This window comes from Orcinus orca, chromosome 3, assembly GCF_937001465.1.
Source record: "Orcinus orca chromosome 3, mOrcOrc1.1, whole genome shotgun sequence".
Lineage (NCBI taxonomy): Eukaryota > Metazoa > Chordata > Mammalia > Artiodactyla > Delphinidae > Orcinus > Orcinus orca.
The window spans coordinates 29,067,225-29,083,307 of record NC_064561.1 but is presented as its reverse complement, the minus strand read 5'-3'; the positions used below and the strand labels follow the sequence as shown (position 1 = coordinate 29,083,307).

The window sequence follows — 16,083 nt, the reverse complement described above, 5'->3', positions numbered from 1 at the left end:
CCCCCTACATTCTGTGGACCCCTTTGAGGGCAGGGATCACATTTACTCATTCTTTTATCCTTATCACCCAGAGGGTGCCTGGCTTACTGTGGATACTCAATAAATGCTTGTTGAGCGAATGAATGAGTGAAATACTCCCGAAAATGTGGTGCTGTACCATACCTTCATATTTTTGTACATGCTTTCCCCTCAGTTTAGATTGCTTTTCCTTCTTCAAGGAACACTTTTTCTAAATACCAGGAACCCACATCTCAGGGAGTGTGGGAGAAGTGTAAGGAATTGCCTGCTCAGACTTTCCCTGTCCCCTGGGCTGATTCCAGGAGCCTTGCAGACATTCTAAGCTGCAAGCTGTGTCATTAGCCTCAGTGACTCTTGGGTTTGCTGCTGTAATTACAATGATAAGAGTGCTGAGTGGGGAGTACTAGAGGTATGTAGCAAGCACACCTCACTAGGAGCAGGGATGTGCCTGAACTGGAAGGAAGAAATAAACAGGTCTTTCCTAAGATTTGGCTTCATTTTCATAAAATGGGCCTTTCCAGCAATTCTTAGAATAGAACTAGCTCATCCAAATTAAAGAAAATGACGTTGGAAAGTAATTACTCAGAGGTCAGGGGTCCCTGTCTTAGCGCTGAAGGCCCCAATTTCATTTCAAATTGAAATCTGGCAAGGAGGAGAGATCCCCATTCCAACCATCACTTTTAACTTTCCAGATATGATTTTTATTGGTTAGTTTCATTACTCTGGAATATTAAACAATCAATATTTATGGCAAACACCAGACGTGTCTAGTTCTTCTGAAATCCCAAGAAGACCCGATTGGGTGTAGGGCTGGTTGTTCTCGTGTCATTATGTGGGATTACATAGTGACTTTTTTTCTTATTTGTAGGAGTAGAAATGTTGTGATAAAAGGTATTAAAATTACAGGTACCATAGGGGTAGGATGGATTGATTCTTATGCACAGCACATTGTAATTATCATTTGCTGGAAATAGCCATTCCTGATTTTTTCTGTAGATCATCTGCCTGAACAATGAAGTGTCGGTGGTGACAAATGAGCAGAAGGAAAGTTTACAAAAACAAAAAGCAAAAAACTTTTTACATGACTGCTGCCCTCTCTTCCTTTCTTAGCCAGAGTCTAACGTATCAGATAAATGTTTGTTTACTTAAATGACCAAGGATTTTTGACTATGATGATGAGAAAGGCAGCATGGTTTGGTAAAGGACATTTTGGATAAGGGAGAGCTGGAGAAAGTTTCCACACTCTAGACCTTAGTTTCTTCTGTGTAATGAACTGTATCATTTTTGAGATCTTTGTCATGTATGGAAGTTTTCTCATTTGGCCAATGCCCATTCTCTTTCCCTGCCTCCCAAGGTCCTGAGTCAGGGACAGAAAATAGATTTCACTTTATGTGCCAACTCTGGTGGCTTCTCAATGGCTCCCTGTTGCACCGTGTTGAGAAAGATTCCGGAGCTACATCTTGGCTTGGTAGAAAGAAGTGCTGAATTGATTAGTGATGTCTGTCATAAGGATGAGATTGGAAAACAGTGATGTATGCAAGATTCTTGGAAATATTATGTATTGACTGAAGTTATTGGTGCTTTTTTTGCCCAATCCAAACACTCTTGTAAAACCAATATTCCCTTTCACATATTCTTGGTTCCTTTAAGGAGGTAGTGGTGTCCGAGCAGACACATAATGGAAAAAGCCAGTAATCTGAGAGCTTGCATTTTTACCAGGGAATGGTTTCTATGTGCTACAGTCATATTTTATCAAGTGTAAGATGCACCATGATTTTATGTTCACATTACAAAGAGATATGCTACCAATTAAACTGCAACACAGTGGTTTATTATTGCACTGCTTGTACTCTTCAGAGATTGTTAAAAAATAAAAAAGTAAGTTTGACTGAAAATCCCTGTTGTGTGATGGAGCTCATCTGAGTCCTCACAGGTAAGTGTCATCCTCTCCCGTTGTTCAGGAGAATAGACTGACTGAGCTTCAAAGGATGGAAGCATCCTGGCCGAAGTCACACGGCTAGTAGTAAGATGGGCTGTGAACCCAGGGACGTCTGATATCAGATCGTGTGTACTTTGTGCTGTCCCACAGGTCTCAGAGTGTGGGGGGAAACGTCCAAGCTTGTTTGCACAGGTGAGGGGGTTTGTCAGGGAACCCCTCCCTGGCCAATGAGTCCTGCTGCTGTCTGCTCTAGAGAAGGCCATCCCCTGCCTCTGGCCTCCCTGGTGCTGGGGATGGACAGTCCCATAGGCAGAATCAGGGAACCTAAGCACTGCCAGAAGTTCTTGGAAGGGAAACAAACTGGTAATTTTGCTGAAATTGGGTTCTAGCTTTTATTTCAGGTAGTTCGAATAAGCCTCTGGGTGACACATTTTGGGCCTAATTACCCCAGTTTTCGCAGAGGAGTCTATTGAGTGATTAAATAAAAGTAAATGCAGTTGGCATGAGGCCAGCTCCAGAATTTCAGAGCCATTTATTCGAAAAGGAAGAAAACACGTGGGAATCACCCCACCCTCCATTGCTTCACCTCATAATAGCACTGAAGACTCCAGAAAATGCCTGAGTCATCAGAGAGCCAGGGTTTCAAAGCTCTGACTTCACTTCCCAAATGACAGATAGCCCACCTGCATGACCACTCTCTGTCACTGTGAGCCCAAAGACTCAGGAGGCCTCTGCAGGGGCCACCGCGACACAGTGCCAACTCCACCCACATCCAGCTCCATCCCACGGAGAGCACGCGTGAGGACAGTCTAGGACACGAGAAGGTGGGGTGTTCCCAGCCAGAAGTGGTCAGTGGATGCCTGACCTTCACTGCGTGACTCAGCACCTTGTTCAGAAAGCAGTGTTTATACTAAAGCCATCACTTATTGAGCAGATATCCTGCTTTCAGGCAGAAGGCTAAGTACGATGTGTGTTTGACATCACTTAACCTGCATCAGGTACTCATGTTTTACGTGTGAGATAACAAGCACAGGAAGGTTATGTAACTTGCCTATAATCACACAGCTTGTTCGTGGAAGAGCTGGAATTTGAGCCCAAGCAGTGCCACTGCTAGAGTCCCTGTTTTTAAATAGCATATTATGCACTCCTGCACTATTAATACCTTAAGTTACTATTTAGGCATCAGGTATTTTAAAGATAATAATGAGCACCTTAAACCCAGCTATTGCCCTGCCTAGACTTTGGAATCTAATGGGATGACCTGTATAGTAACTTTCAGAAACCTTAAGATGGCATAGAATTTTGGTGGTTTTATGATGACAGTGATATCTTTAGGATCAAGCTCCTCAATTCTGGTAATTGAACCATAACAACCCATAAAATCTGAAGAACTCTCTGTCTCCTTGAATGCTGGTGCTTATGAAATAGCAGGTTTTACAGAAGGCGACACAGCTAGAATGGAGACATGGAGATTCTAAAGGGTTCCGGAAGGAGAGGTAGTCTCCTCCTTCCACATCCAGCTCATCTCCGGGTTCTGTTTGTTCTAGGTCTAAAGGCCTCTATCCAAGCGTTTCTCATTACCATCGATGCCACTAGCCTGTGTCTGGCCATGACCATCTCTCACTGGTGCCCTGCTACGTCTTCTGATAAGACACAGTGCCTCCGCTCTCGTCCCTTTCTAATTCTTCACACTGTGGCCAACACGGTCTTTTAAAGTAGCAGTTTCTTGGAGATAAAGCATCAGTGACCCCACAGTGGCCAAGGATGAAGGCCCAGCTGCTCACCGTGGCTTTCAGGGCACCCAGTCTAGGCCTGCATCTTCTCCCAGTGCCCCTTACCTCCCACACTTGTGCCAACTCAAGGGAACGGCTCTCTTGGTCCCAGAATGCTCTTTTTCCCCTCTGCGTCCCCCTGCACACCATCCCCTCTGTCTAGAACATACCCCTCCTAACTTTCCTTCCAAGACCTTCCACCTTGCAAACTCCGCTTCCTCCTTCATGTTTTGACGCACATACCACTCCACCAAGTTGGGATCAGACCTCTGCTCTCTTCAACCTTGTGTACTCATCATACTGTCATGAGAACATCCTTCCTAGCAACTGCAGAACAATGCCTGTCTTCATCACTCCTGTGTTTCTAAGGACACAGTGGTTCCCTGGCATGCAGGATGATCTCAGTGAATACCTGCTGAAGGAATGAAAGATTTCTGCTGTCTATTTTATTTACATACAACCCATCATTCTTTTCCTTAACATGTTAAGTGGTACTTGCATTACCCTTATACAAGTGTTACTGTTATTACCCTTGTGATATGATTAAGCTAGGAGAATAAGGGAGGAGAAGAATTGTTATTGAATACCCAGACCAAATGGAAAGGAAATGGGGGGAGAATGTATTCATACCCTTCAGAGGATGCATATGTCAATAATAATGTCAGTTAACATTTCCAGAGTGTTCGTTGTGCGGCGGAGATGGTACTTTGGGGATATGATCACATTTAATCTGTGAGGTTGACAAATATTATGATCCCCTCTCAAAGAGGAAACAGTAGTCAGAAGGGCTTAAGCTCCTTGTCCAGCATCACACACCTGGGAAGGAGAAAGCTAGAGTCCATACCCAAATCTACAGAGTTTGAAGGTGACATCTTAAGCATTTCACTATACATATCTGGGAAATTGTTTTCCTGAGATGAAATTAATTAGAGAAAATTCCTGAGAGAGAGAGAGAGAGAGAGAGAGAGAGAAGAGTAAATATGTGTGTATGTTGTGTATTAGAGGGGGATCAGGTTAAGAGAGAAAATAAACATTATACAAGAGACCTGAAATTCCAGTTGGTAACCGAAAGATGGCATAATGAGCTTGGGGTAGCTTCGTTGCTGCTTGATATGGTCATGGGGATGGTGCTTATAGCCAGTGAGTGGGGAAGCTGTCCATCGGCCCAGGGCATGGCATGTAGCAGGCGCTTATCCAAGCTACAGGAGTGAGTGGAAAGAACAGAACTAATTGAAAGCACAAATCACTGTTTAGCTTTAAAAGATTCTGATTTTAAAAATAAGATGAGAAAAGATTTATTTCATGCTAGGCTTTCCCTTAAGGATCTTTTTTTTTAAATATAAAATTCCCAAATACTTTACTAGCCCTGTGTGGTAGCATTCTTTTAGACAAATCAAAGTTTGAGAGCTGGAGCATAAAAATGCCAGCTTCATCTCCAGACCTTCCTTTTGTTCCATGATGAGTCACAGAGATGGGAATTATGAAGTTCCTAAATTTTTTAAAATAGCCACTGCGTTCTCCCTAGTCCACCTAATCGAGCAGACCTCTGCTACAAGGAAAGAGAGCGCTCCTAGATAATAAACATGCTGCTGCTGTGACAGTTTCACACGTGGCTCAGTAACATGTGCCTTGTGGTTCTTCAGAGGAGGTGAGCTCAGACTCTAGAGAAGCTGGAGCCTCCACTGGCCACCCAGGGGCTGCTGTTGTTAGCACCCAGAGAGGGAGAGGCAGAGACGGAGTTTGGGTATCATACAGTTAGTACTAGGAGATGCATGACCAGTGCGTCATATCCTAATGAAATTGCCTCCAAATATCTCAGTGCCTTTTGGCTTCTCTTAGTGGAGCTGGACAGATCTGACTTTGAACAAGTAACTTTAGTGTGTCTTAAAGGTTAGACTCCATTGTATCTTCTGTCCTGTTTCCTGGTGCTAGAAGAGATGCCAGTCTTTTCTTGTCCTTGGTGAACTTCGGAAACTTTATTTATTTAGTTTTAACATCTTTATTGGAGTATAATTGCTTTACAATGGTGTGTTAGTTTCTGCTTTATAACAAAGTGAATCAGCTCTACGTATACATATGTTCCCATACCTCCTCCCTCTTGGCGCCTGTCTCCCATTTAGGCATTGATGAACACCCTCACTCCCAGCATTTCTTTCTAAGGGCTATGGGGGTTGGAGTTTGAAAGGATTTTACTGGCTGGGAACTGGTCCTCTTTTTCTCAAGGGGTGAGGTGACCTTATTCCATAGCTAGGAAGTCTCTTTACTTCATAGTTCTGCTCCTCAGTTTCCATGTCTGTAAAATGGGGCTAGTAATGGTTATTACTTGTCAGTTCCATGGTGAGGACTAGGTAAAAACCCATGTGTAAGGCTCGCAGCACGGAGTTTAACACATAGCAGACCCTCGGTAAATAAGAGGCATTGTTTTCCCCCTTCAGTGCTACAGTCTTCTCCCTACTTTGACACACGTGTTATGAGTCAGATTACAAGTTATCTTATGGTGTGACTTGGGATAGCACCTGGGTTCGTGCATTATTATTAAGCTGTTGCTACAGCTGGGCTGTAAATAAAGCCCCCCCCCCCCCGCCCCCCGAGATGAAACCAACCACCAGATGTCTGCCACAAAGGCTTGAACCCCAGACAGGAAGGAGAAATCCCATCCAGAGGCTCCTTCCCTGGGAATGCGGAGGGAATGGAGCTGCCCACAGAGAAAAAACCCTGTTAGAACAACGGCGAATGAAACAGGCTTCCCTGCAGGTCTCCATCCCTGTCGTCCGTGCCAGGGCACTGGCCTTCTCAGTGACTCAAGGGATTCAATTCTGTCAAATGATCCTTCAAAATCAGAACCCCCTTTTCTAGATTCATGCTACATTCATAAGTGATGCATTTATGTCACCATTAAATATTTATGATAATTTTTTAATAACGTGAGGATATTCTAGGACTTAAATATGGAGAAGGATTATAGAAATATAACAACAACAATAAGAAAGCCATTATGGGGCCCTGAAGGTCAAAGAGGGGAAGAAATGTGGCCCCTCACCAGAGGCTCTGGATCTCTTAGAGGTCAGACCCAGGGACCTTGTTCAGAAGCTAAAATAATGTTGGTATCGTCTGCTTAAAGGACACATGATTTGTACATTTCTGTAGTTTTACTCTTTCTAAAATGATTCGGCTTTCCTTTTAAAATCAGGAAAAAAAAAACAACCCTCAAACACTATTTCTTTAAAAATAGGAATTAACGAGATAGTCAAACTTACTGAAGCATTTTCATGTATATAATTCCACTTTTCTTCTAACTAGCCTGTGAAGCCAGATGGTTTCATTCTGAAGACAGAGGTGGGGGGTGGAGGTGAAGGTACTTTTTCAAAACTGTGCAGGAAATCGGGGGCTGAAGTCGGACTCCTGGTCTTGTTCTGGTCTGTCTTTCCACCCTGGATTGTGTCCATCTCCATATTTTCTCCCAATTCGTTCAACAAGCATGTGAAGCATTTACAGCATCTCAGGAAACGTGATCAACACTTCGAGGGTCCCAGGGATACAGATGACATTTCCTATCCCCCAGGACTTTGCTTCCTGGTGGAGGTGAGTATGAGGGGTTGACAAAAGAAATGCCAGGATAATATAAGCAGCAGTCTGGTCAAAGCACCATGAGTACTTGGAGGACGATGGAGTGACTAATCCCATGGCAGGAGCGGGGAATGATCAGAAAAAGTTGCAGAGAAGAGTTGACATTTAAATTGCAACTTGATGTCTGGCATAGGAGTGAAGAGCCCAAGCTCTCATGTTTGGCAGACCTTGCAAGAGCTCCAGCCTTCACCATCTCATACTTGTGGACTTGGACAAATTACTTATCTCCCTCCAAGCCTCGATTATTCTTCTGGGAAATAGGGGTCATCATTAGCTACCTTATGGTAATTTTTTGAGGAAAATATAAGATAATGGAAGCAAAACATTTGATAATGGCCCATTGTAACTTCAAGAAATCGGAGCCTTTATTATCATGATTAGTAGTAATATGGCTACTATTCATTTATTCCCCCAAACAAAAATTATTTCCCATGGTAAATAGGTAATGGAACAGTGTCCCAGGTAGGGGGAACAGCGTGTGCTAAGCCACTGATATGTAATGTCCTCTGACGTTTTAGGAGGTGGCAAGGAGATGGTACAGGGGAAAGTGGAGTGGTAGGAAGTTAGGCTGCACGTACTAGGTTGGAGTTGGATTGCAAGGAACCTCGTTGCTATGGGAGGAATTTTATACCCTGGATGGTGGTGGGCACAGTTAGAAAAACTTGGAGTGGCATGGCCAGATATACATCTTAGAGCGACCCCCAGGTAGCTGCGAGGAAGCTAGATCCAAGGGAGCTGGAAAACTGTAAGGAAAGTAGACTTTGAAGGCCAGTGCAGTGGTCCACACGGAACAGACAAGGGCTCATAACGTTGAAGTCTTTAATTAAACAAAGACTTCCTGGACTTAAGACTTTACAAGGGGAGGAAAGAATTTCCTACTCTCATGACATGTTACATAGAGTTGGGAAATGGAGAAAACTAGAAACAGCTATAATTCAAGACAGATAATCATCATAAGAGAAAAACAAGGACAGCATTAAGAGGGTCAAAAGGAGGAGGGGCATGATATCCAGATGGGTGAATCAGCAGAGGACATGTGCTCATTGTCAGAATCCCTCTCCCCCACCCCTCACTAGACTGTAGTAAGCTGGGACAGAGAAGGCAATCTATAACTGTTTATTGGGAAAAAAAGTGGTTATGGGCTGAGGTTCATGTGAGAAGTTTCCTTGGAGCTGGTTGTCGTGTAGTAGTGGAGAAGAGTGAGGGATCAGTTCCAGGAATTAAGATCAGGTCCGGGGTCTGAGTTTGCAAATGCTGATGCTCTGCATGGCTTTTATTTTGCTCTCTTTGATCCCTAATTGCAGAAAGCATATTGTTTTTACCTTGAAACACACAAGCAAATGAAAAGCAATGACAAAAACACATGACTTCTCTTGTCCATCATGCATATGGGAGCTCTGCACATGGGATTAGGTTCAGTGGGGCTTGGTGTGCTCGGGGCAAGAGCTATGTGAACCACTCTTGATTTCATCAGTTAAAATGACTCAGCCCGTTTGGCTCAGGAGGAAGAAGGCTTTTCTATCAGCATAACCAGGGTATCACAACATTGCGTGTGCTACCTGGGGAACCAAGCCCAAGCACGGATGAGAGGTCACTGTGTGTGGCTGAAGATTTAAGAAATATATATTGAGGTTTTGCCAGGAGAAAAAATTATGGGTTTCATTAGAGTGAAATTTAATATACCATAGTTAGTTATGGATTCTGAGAATTCGTGAAAGCCGTTCATGATAATAAAGCTTTTATTTGGGGCTTCCCTGATGGCACAGTGGTTAGGAATCTGCCTGCCAATGCAGCGGACACGGGTTTGAGCCCTGGTCTGGGAAGATCCCACATGCTGCGGAACAAGTAAGTCTGTGTGCCACAACTACTGAGCCTGCGCTCTAGAGCCCGTGAGCCACAACTACTGAGCCCGTGTGCCTAGAGCCCATGCTCTGCAACAAGAGAAGCCACCGCAATAAGAAGCCCGCTTGCTGTAGCTAGAGAAAGCCCGTGCGTAGCAGCAAAGACCCAACGCAGCCAAAATTTTTTTTTTTTTTTTTTTTTTTTTTTTTGCGGTATGTGGGCCTCTCACCGCTGTGGCCTCTCCCGTTGCGGAGCACAGGTTCTGGACGCCCAGGCTCAGCGGCCATGGCTCACGGGCCCAGCCGCTCCGCGGCATGTGGGATCTTCCCGGACTGGGGCACGAACCCGTGTCCCCTGCATCAGCAGGCAGACTCTCAACCACTGCGCCACCAGGGAAGCCCCCAAAATTTTTTTAAAAAGGTGAATAAATAAAGCTTTTATTTGCTTTGAAGTAAATAATCCTTTGGTGTGATGCTTGTTGTCTTTTCATTTTAATTGTGGTTTAAGCCAAGACAAAATGCTCTGCCCCAAATGCTTCTTTAGGGAGACAGACCCTGTCTCCTTTAAATTGCATTTTGTCTGAAATGGACTAGGTCACATGTAATAAGTTCTGGCATTTTAATGGAAACATTACAGCAAAAATAGTTAACAATCTGCTTTAATTTCAAAACTAATTTTCTCTTTCATACGGTAAGGCAGTATCTTGGTAAAATGTGCAAAATGCATGGGGATTTAATTAAGTTCCGGAACAAGGTTAAACAATTTGTTCCAAAACAAGGTTAAGCTGGGCTGTCAATATTCAAGATAAATGGTGGGGGAAGATGGTAGTGGCTTGATGTTCCCGAGTCCTGAATGCCATGTGGACCACAGTGGAACTAGAAGAACTGGCCACATTAGCTGCTGAAGGCCCCAATCTGTGGAAGGCTAGATGCTCCTGGCAGCACAGATAGAGCCTGTACATAGATAAGGGAAAAAACGGGGAGTCATTTCTTCCTGCCTCTCCACTGAATCCAATTCATTCTTTAATTTATCCCTGCAAAAAATATTTGAATCTCATTGTGCTAAGTGCTGGAGATTCAAAGGTGAGCAAAAATAAGCAGAATTCTTACCTTAGGAAGATAATAGGCTAATGAGAGAGAAATACATTCATCAAAGAATTACATAAATATATGTACAAGGACAGCTGTGCCAAGGACTTTGATGGAGGGGTCCTGGTGCCAGGTGAGTGTATAAGAGGGATATTTGGGATGATCTGGGGCAGCGGTGGTTGTAGTCTTGGAAAGCCTTACTTGGGAAACCCCAGCAGAGCTGGAAACTGGGCAGGGCGTGTGGTGTGGTGGGGACTGTTCCAGGCAGAAGGAAAAGTGTGTACAGACCCTTAAGGGAGTGTTCGCATGGCGGTTCTGAGGAACCCAAGGTGACTCACTGTGACTGTAGAGCAGACAGTGAAAGGGCCTGTGATGGGAACTTCCACAGGAGAGCCAGGTGGGACCTCCTGAGCCATAGTGACAGACCTAGTCTGACTTCCTAAGTTTATCAGGACGCCAGATTGTGACAGCCAGAGTGTGACATGGGTCAGGTCTAAATTCAGCAATGACTGGTTTTGCTGCTACGTGGTGAAAGGGAAGGGCGTGCACATGGGGAGACCAGGTGGGATGCTTCTGTGGAGGCCAGCTGAGAGAAGAAGGGGGTTTGCAACGGGAGGCCGGTAGTGGAGAGGCACACTTACCTGGGAAGCCGGCTTAGCCTGGCAGTGAGAAAACCAGACTCTAGGTGGTTCTTCCCGGGCTGAGGATCCTGGAGGATGCAGGAAGAAATCATATATTTGGGAAACCTCAGGACTAGGGGTGATAGACATGAGCAGTAGGAATTCAGGCTGTAAACTGGTGGAAAGAAAATGGGGATGAAGTTGGGATGAAAGTACCCCAAAGGGGTTATGAGCCTTAAGCCGGTCAAACATGGTTTTCACCAAATGCAAAGAGTGTTGCGTGTGGATTTGTCTTTTAGTTCTTTTTATTGCAAGCTATGCTTGATGGGCATAATGATCACAAAGCATCTATGTTTCTTGGAACTTAAAAAGAGAAATATGTTTTTAGCATCCAGCAATTTGCCTTGAGCTGCTTAAAATGAGAGCCTTTTCAAGTGAAGGCTATATTGAGGCCTCTGATCGGCTAAGAAAGAAACTGTACCTGGAGGTCAGAATGCGTCTCAAGTCTAGTGCCAGTGGTTCCTGGAACTACCCTGGGTGCTGGTGTCTGGTAGACCTTCACACGTTGCACCCACCCACCACATTGCTGCCAGCACTGGCTTCCCACGTGATTTCCACGAGCCCTTGGATGCATCATCTATCTAGCCTCTCTTAGTTGCCTCACGCTTCAAATGGCAGGGGCCCAGCCCTTGCAGTGTCTTTTACCTCTAGGGTATTTGATTCCACGCGGCAAGAATCCTTCATTCCCCAGAGTGCTGTTCTGTGCTAGACATGCCTGCGTATTCTTGCTCACTGAGGCCTTTGTTACTTATCGATCATTGTCATGGTTTCTAGTCTTAATAAGGCCAGGAAGAGTTCATTCCTTATTAACACCACTTTTTGCCCTGAGAAAACCTCAAGCCTGTTTCTGAAAACCCATTGCAGTCCCATAAAGGCATCGTCCCTCTTCTCCCCCAATTTACTTCAATAAACAAATGAATAAATACACATTTATTGAGCACCTGTTGTGTGCCCTCCGTAATGCCCAAGGTTCTCTCCCACTTAATTGTCAGGCACCCTTGTCAGGGAAGGGTGATGTTCAGCATTATAAGAAAAGGAATCAGCAGCTCACAGAGGCTAACTTTCCCAAGGTCATCCTGCAAAAAAGAGGGTAGTAGCATAATATTAAACCCAAGACTTCTGATTCTGGTTTTTCCCACCTAAACTGGTTTTAGATGGCTAATGGACAGCGCAGGGAAAAAATTAAATCACGTGATGGGAATGTTGTTTTCTTTTCAGTTCTCTCTCAAGCATCCTGATTAGTCAAGTAGAAGATGCATTAGGTGTTAAAGGGGCTTTAGCACGTGTTGAATATTTGCTGATCTGCCATTTTAACAAAGAGAGCTGGTCTCAGGCTCAGCACCGTTAACACTCAACAGGCTCCAGCAAGAATTTTAAAAAATTATTTTGATTTCATCTTTTATTTTTGGAACATCATACTGGTTTCTCTCATGGTGGTGATAGATATAAAGGAAGAGGATTATGGGGAAAATAATTAAAGAAATTATTCCTCTTTCTAGGAAGAGAATTATGGGAAAAATAATTAAAGAAAAATATTGAATAAGTTACATTTCAGGTATATGAGCATAATAATGATAAAAAGCATGAATGTGTATCCGTCTGAATGAAGCTGGGAATTGCATCATTGATTCACAGTGCCTCTCTGGCTCCCAGGACATGTGGGCCTTGAGGAGATCATTGCCATGCTAAGTTCTGAAGCTGCTCTTTTTTTATTTGTTTCCCTGGGAAACATATAGAAGCGATTATAATGAAAACTCTCCCTGCCATTAGGACCATTGGACATCCTTCTTAGGTTTAACTTTTATAACCCAAACCAACCCAAGCTAGTAATGGAGTCTTAAAACCTAGGAAAAATATGTAAGTTTATTGCAAAAGATAATATCCCATTTAAAACAGTTTAGAAATTTACAAAACCTTACATTAGTACGTAGTCTTTAAGAAGGTGCTCTATAGATGAGCTGGTATTAAGTTCCAAGTATAGCGAGTACACATTTTTTTAACTACAGAGAAAGCAGCTACATAAACGCCTGCAACTTAAGGTGATGTATCAGTCCTTCACCTTTCAATTTTATAAAAGTAACCTTTGCTAAATTAATATCGCTCTGTAAAACCAGATAACTTCAAGTACAGCATTTCTGGAGGATATCATGGTAGATGTTACATAATACTTTACAAAGAAGCAATTTTCCCATGAGTAGGTGAATATAGAGTCTTGGTATATGTATACTTTTTGAAATTTAACACAGAGATGATCGTTTTTGTTTAGCAGGAATGTGTTTACTGAATCCACTTCCCCCATAACAATTTTAAACGTTCAATTTTCAGAAGAGACTTCCTTCCCAGTTTCAGGTTGGTGGCCCAAGCAATGTTGTGTTGTGCTTTGGTATAGAATCATTATAGCCTTGTTTGGTTTTATCTCTAGAAATGTCAACCTTTTCAGACCACTGTTTCATCTAACTCAGTTGAGGGTTTATCCCAAGGCCGCCACCCCAACAGAAGTGTATGACAGCATACACTTCTTAATTATCCAAATGTTGGATTATCCATTTTGTGTGAGTTATCCCAGACATCTCTTCATCATTACAGGCTGACTTTGACAAATGATCCTGATCACCTCTGGGTGGCTCTGCCCATTTGATGTTGGCATGTGCACGGACTTTATAAAACAGGTAGAGTAGGTGTTCATATCTCCACTCGGGAATAGACAAACAGGCCTTGGAATAGACTGGTCTGTTGCCTGGGTGTCTTAATTCTGGGAATAGGATTATTTCCATTTTACTGTGCCGCCCAGGAACATAAATTAATTTGAAAATTAGCGGAAGCAAAGCAAATTAAGATGGAAGCGCTCCTACAAGATAAAATTATATGAGATCCCCAATGATTTTGCTTTACTGGATTATCCTCTGTGCTGTTCTTTTCGGTTGTTGGGGTCAACTGAGAGTTGATCGTGTGGATACATACTGAAAAATCTGTGGCTTTTAGCCAATGGTACCATATCTTATTGAAACGTGGCTTAAGTATGACAAGTGTATTTATCTTAATTCTAACTTCACGTTATGTATTCCGGTCTCATTTTGTGGGTTTAAACATTACACTAGAAACAGAACAAGAACATCTTGAATGACATTCCAGGATTTTATAGTGCCAGCCAAGATTCCTTGCCAAATTTCCCTCTTGCTGTCACTGAAATAGCTTTGGGCACTGCAGCGCAGGGACAGGGGAAGGTGAAAGTGTCCGGGTGGTTTGCTCAGTTAGCCTCAATTTGCAGCGGGGAACGTACGTCCCATGTTTACACAGGATGCTGCACTCTGCAAAGACTCTAACTCAGACCCCAGTCTTCAGCAAAGGGGATTATGAAGTGCCTTCCTCACTGAATGCTCGTTGAGTTTAGGATGCCTTTTCTAAGCAGCCTCAATCCAACCACAGGCTGGTAGAGAGTCTAACAAGAAGGACTATGAGCCTTGCCAACCTAGCCCTCGTCCCTAAGAGTATGTAGCAGTTGCTGAATGACATTACTTTAGCTGTTTGTTCAGCCATGCAAGTTTGACTGGACCCACATGTATGGAGGTCTCGTCAAAAGAATGAGCCAGACCCTAAAAGAATTCAGACTTTGGGAAGGAAAGGCCTTTAATACTAAAATGGAAAAAAATATATCCTCATCCCCAGTTCTGCTGCTTCTTCAATCAGGTGACCATTGCCTGGTCACCAGGAAGGGAGATTGTGTAGATTAATATACTTTGAACTTGTCTACAAGGCTGCTGTAGGGGTGAATGGGCGAGAACCAGTGTTGTGTTTTGTCTTAGTCTTATTTATGTTTCTGGTAAGATGAAACGGACAGATAGGCTGCTGGATCTCATGATCTTAAATGTTGCAGAGAAATTAACTGTGGAATCTTAAAGTTCAAACCCAAACCAGACCCCATCCATTTGCCAGGCAGTCTCAGGCCTCAGACTGAGAAGCAGGATGATTTAAGGTGGGCCCTGGAGTAGCTACAACTGTAGGATAGTCATACCTGCAAGTCCCGTATACCCTGTGGTGAGCTTACTCTGCCACAGACTCTTAAGGTCCACACAGCATGAAATGACAAATCCTTGCTTTGGGATCAAGGGGCTAATTAAAAATGAAGAGGACCCAACCCACAAGGTGATCTTGCGTTCTCATGTCCTGCCCACTTCTGTTGTGCTCATGTATGCCAATATCTTAGAAAACTGCCAGTTTGGGTATCTGTTTTTCTCTGGGTATCTGCTTGTAATCCTCCTCTATCTTACTGCTCTGCACAACATTTTTGTTTCTTTCCTTTAGGACGATGAACCCAGGATGGGCAGGAAGTGCTTAGCGTTACAGAGGTGTAGGAAAGTGCGATGGGGGATTTGCCCATGGTGGGAATCTAGACTCACAAACCAGGATGTGTGACAGGAAGCTAGGCAAGTGGGCACTCGGGTCCGTGAGGTCCTCAGCAAGCAGTGGCACGCACTCAGGTGAGGTGTGGTCATGTGTCCAGTGGCAGGTAATCCAGCCCAAGTTGTTCTGGTTTCACAGGTCGAGTGGCTCATAGCCTGGGGCCTTCGCTAAGAAGTAGAGAAGGCCTGAGGGCAGTGGTTCCCCACCTCGGGAAGGGCAGAGGTAAAGGTCCCCATGAGCTCAGATCCACCAGAAGCATTTCTTCTTCACCTTCTTGGTTTTCCGCCTTAAGTCCTGTTTCTCAGGGACTGAGGGCTCTGCCGGGGACTTTGGTGGGGGACATGCCTCCTCAACTGGCTCTGCTTCCTCCAGACTCTGTAGAACTTCATGGAACCTGCCTTCCTGCTGCCGGAAGTCATATTCTACACTGAAAAACACAAAGAGGAAGGAAGGAAAGTAAATTCAAATCAGCACATACTGATGTAGCATCACCAAGTGTCCAACTGACATGGAAAACCATGTGCTTTGAGGTCAGGTCCCAGATGCTCAGGTAGCTGCTTGGCTGTGTGACCTTGAGGAACTTGTGCCACCTCTCTGAAGCTCCAGTTTCTTATTGACTGAATTGGCATCTGTAGTGCCTTCCTCTTGGGCATGTTATACTAAGTTTAAACGAAGCACGTAACATGGCAGCCTAATAGTAGATGTCCGGTAAAAAC

At 43.9% G+C, this 16,083-nt stretch overlaps 2 protein-coding genes across 3 annotated transcripts in view; one reads left to right on the top strand and one right to left on the bottom strand.

Annotated features, from left to right (window-relative positions):
- The window catches only part of DOCK2 (dedicator of cytokinesis 2), a 409,352-nt gene that overhangs the window by 182,908 nt on the left and 210,361 nt on the right, over window positions 1-16,083 (top strand). The gene's annotated exons all lie outside the window — the stretch shown is intronic.
- The window catches only part of INSYN2B (inhibitory synaptic factor family member 2B), a 114,987-nt gene continuing 111,712 nt past the window's right edge, over window positions 12,809-16,083 (bottom strand). Inside the window, exon 4 of the mRNA XM_004271983.4 lies at window positions 12,809-15,794. Coding sequence (XP_004272031.1) covers window positions 15,608-15,794 — 187 coding nt within the window. The 3' untranslated portion in view covers window positions 12,809-15,607. The remainder of the gene's footprint in view (window positions 15,795-16,083) is intronic.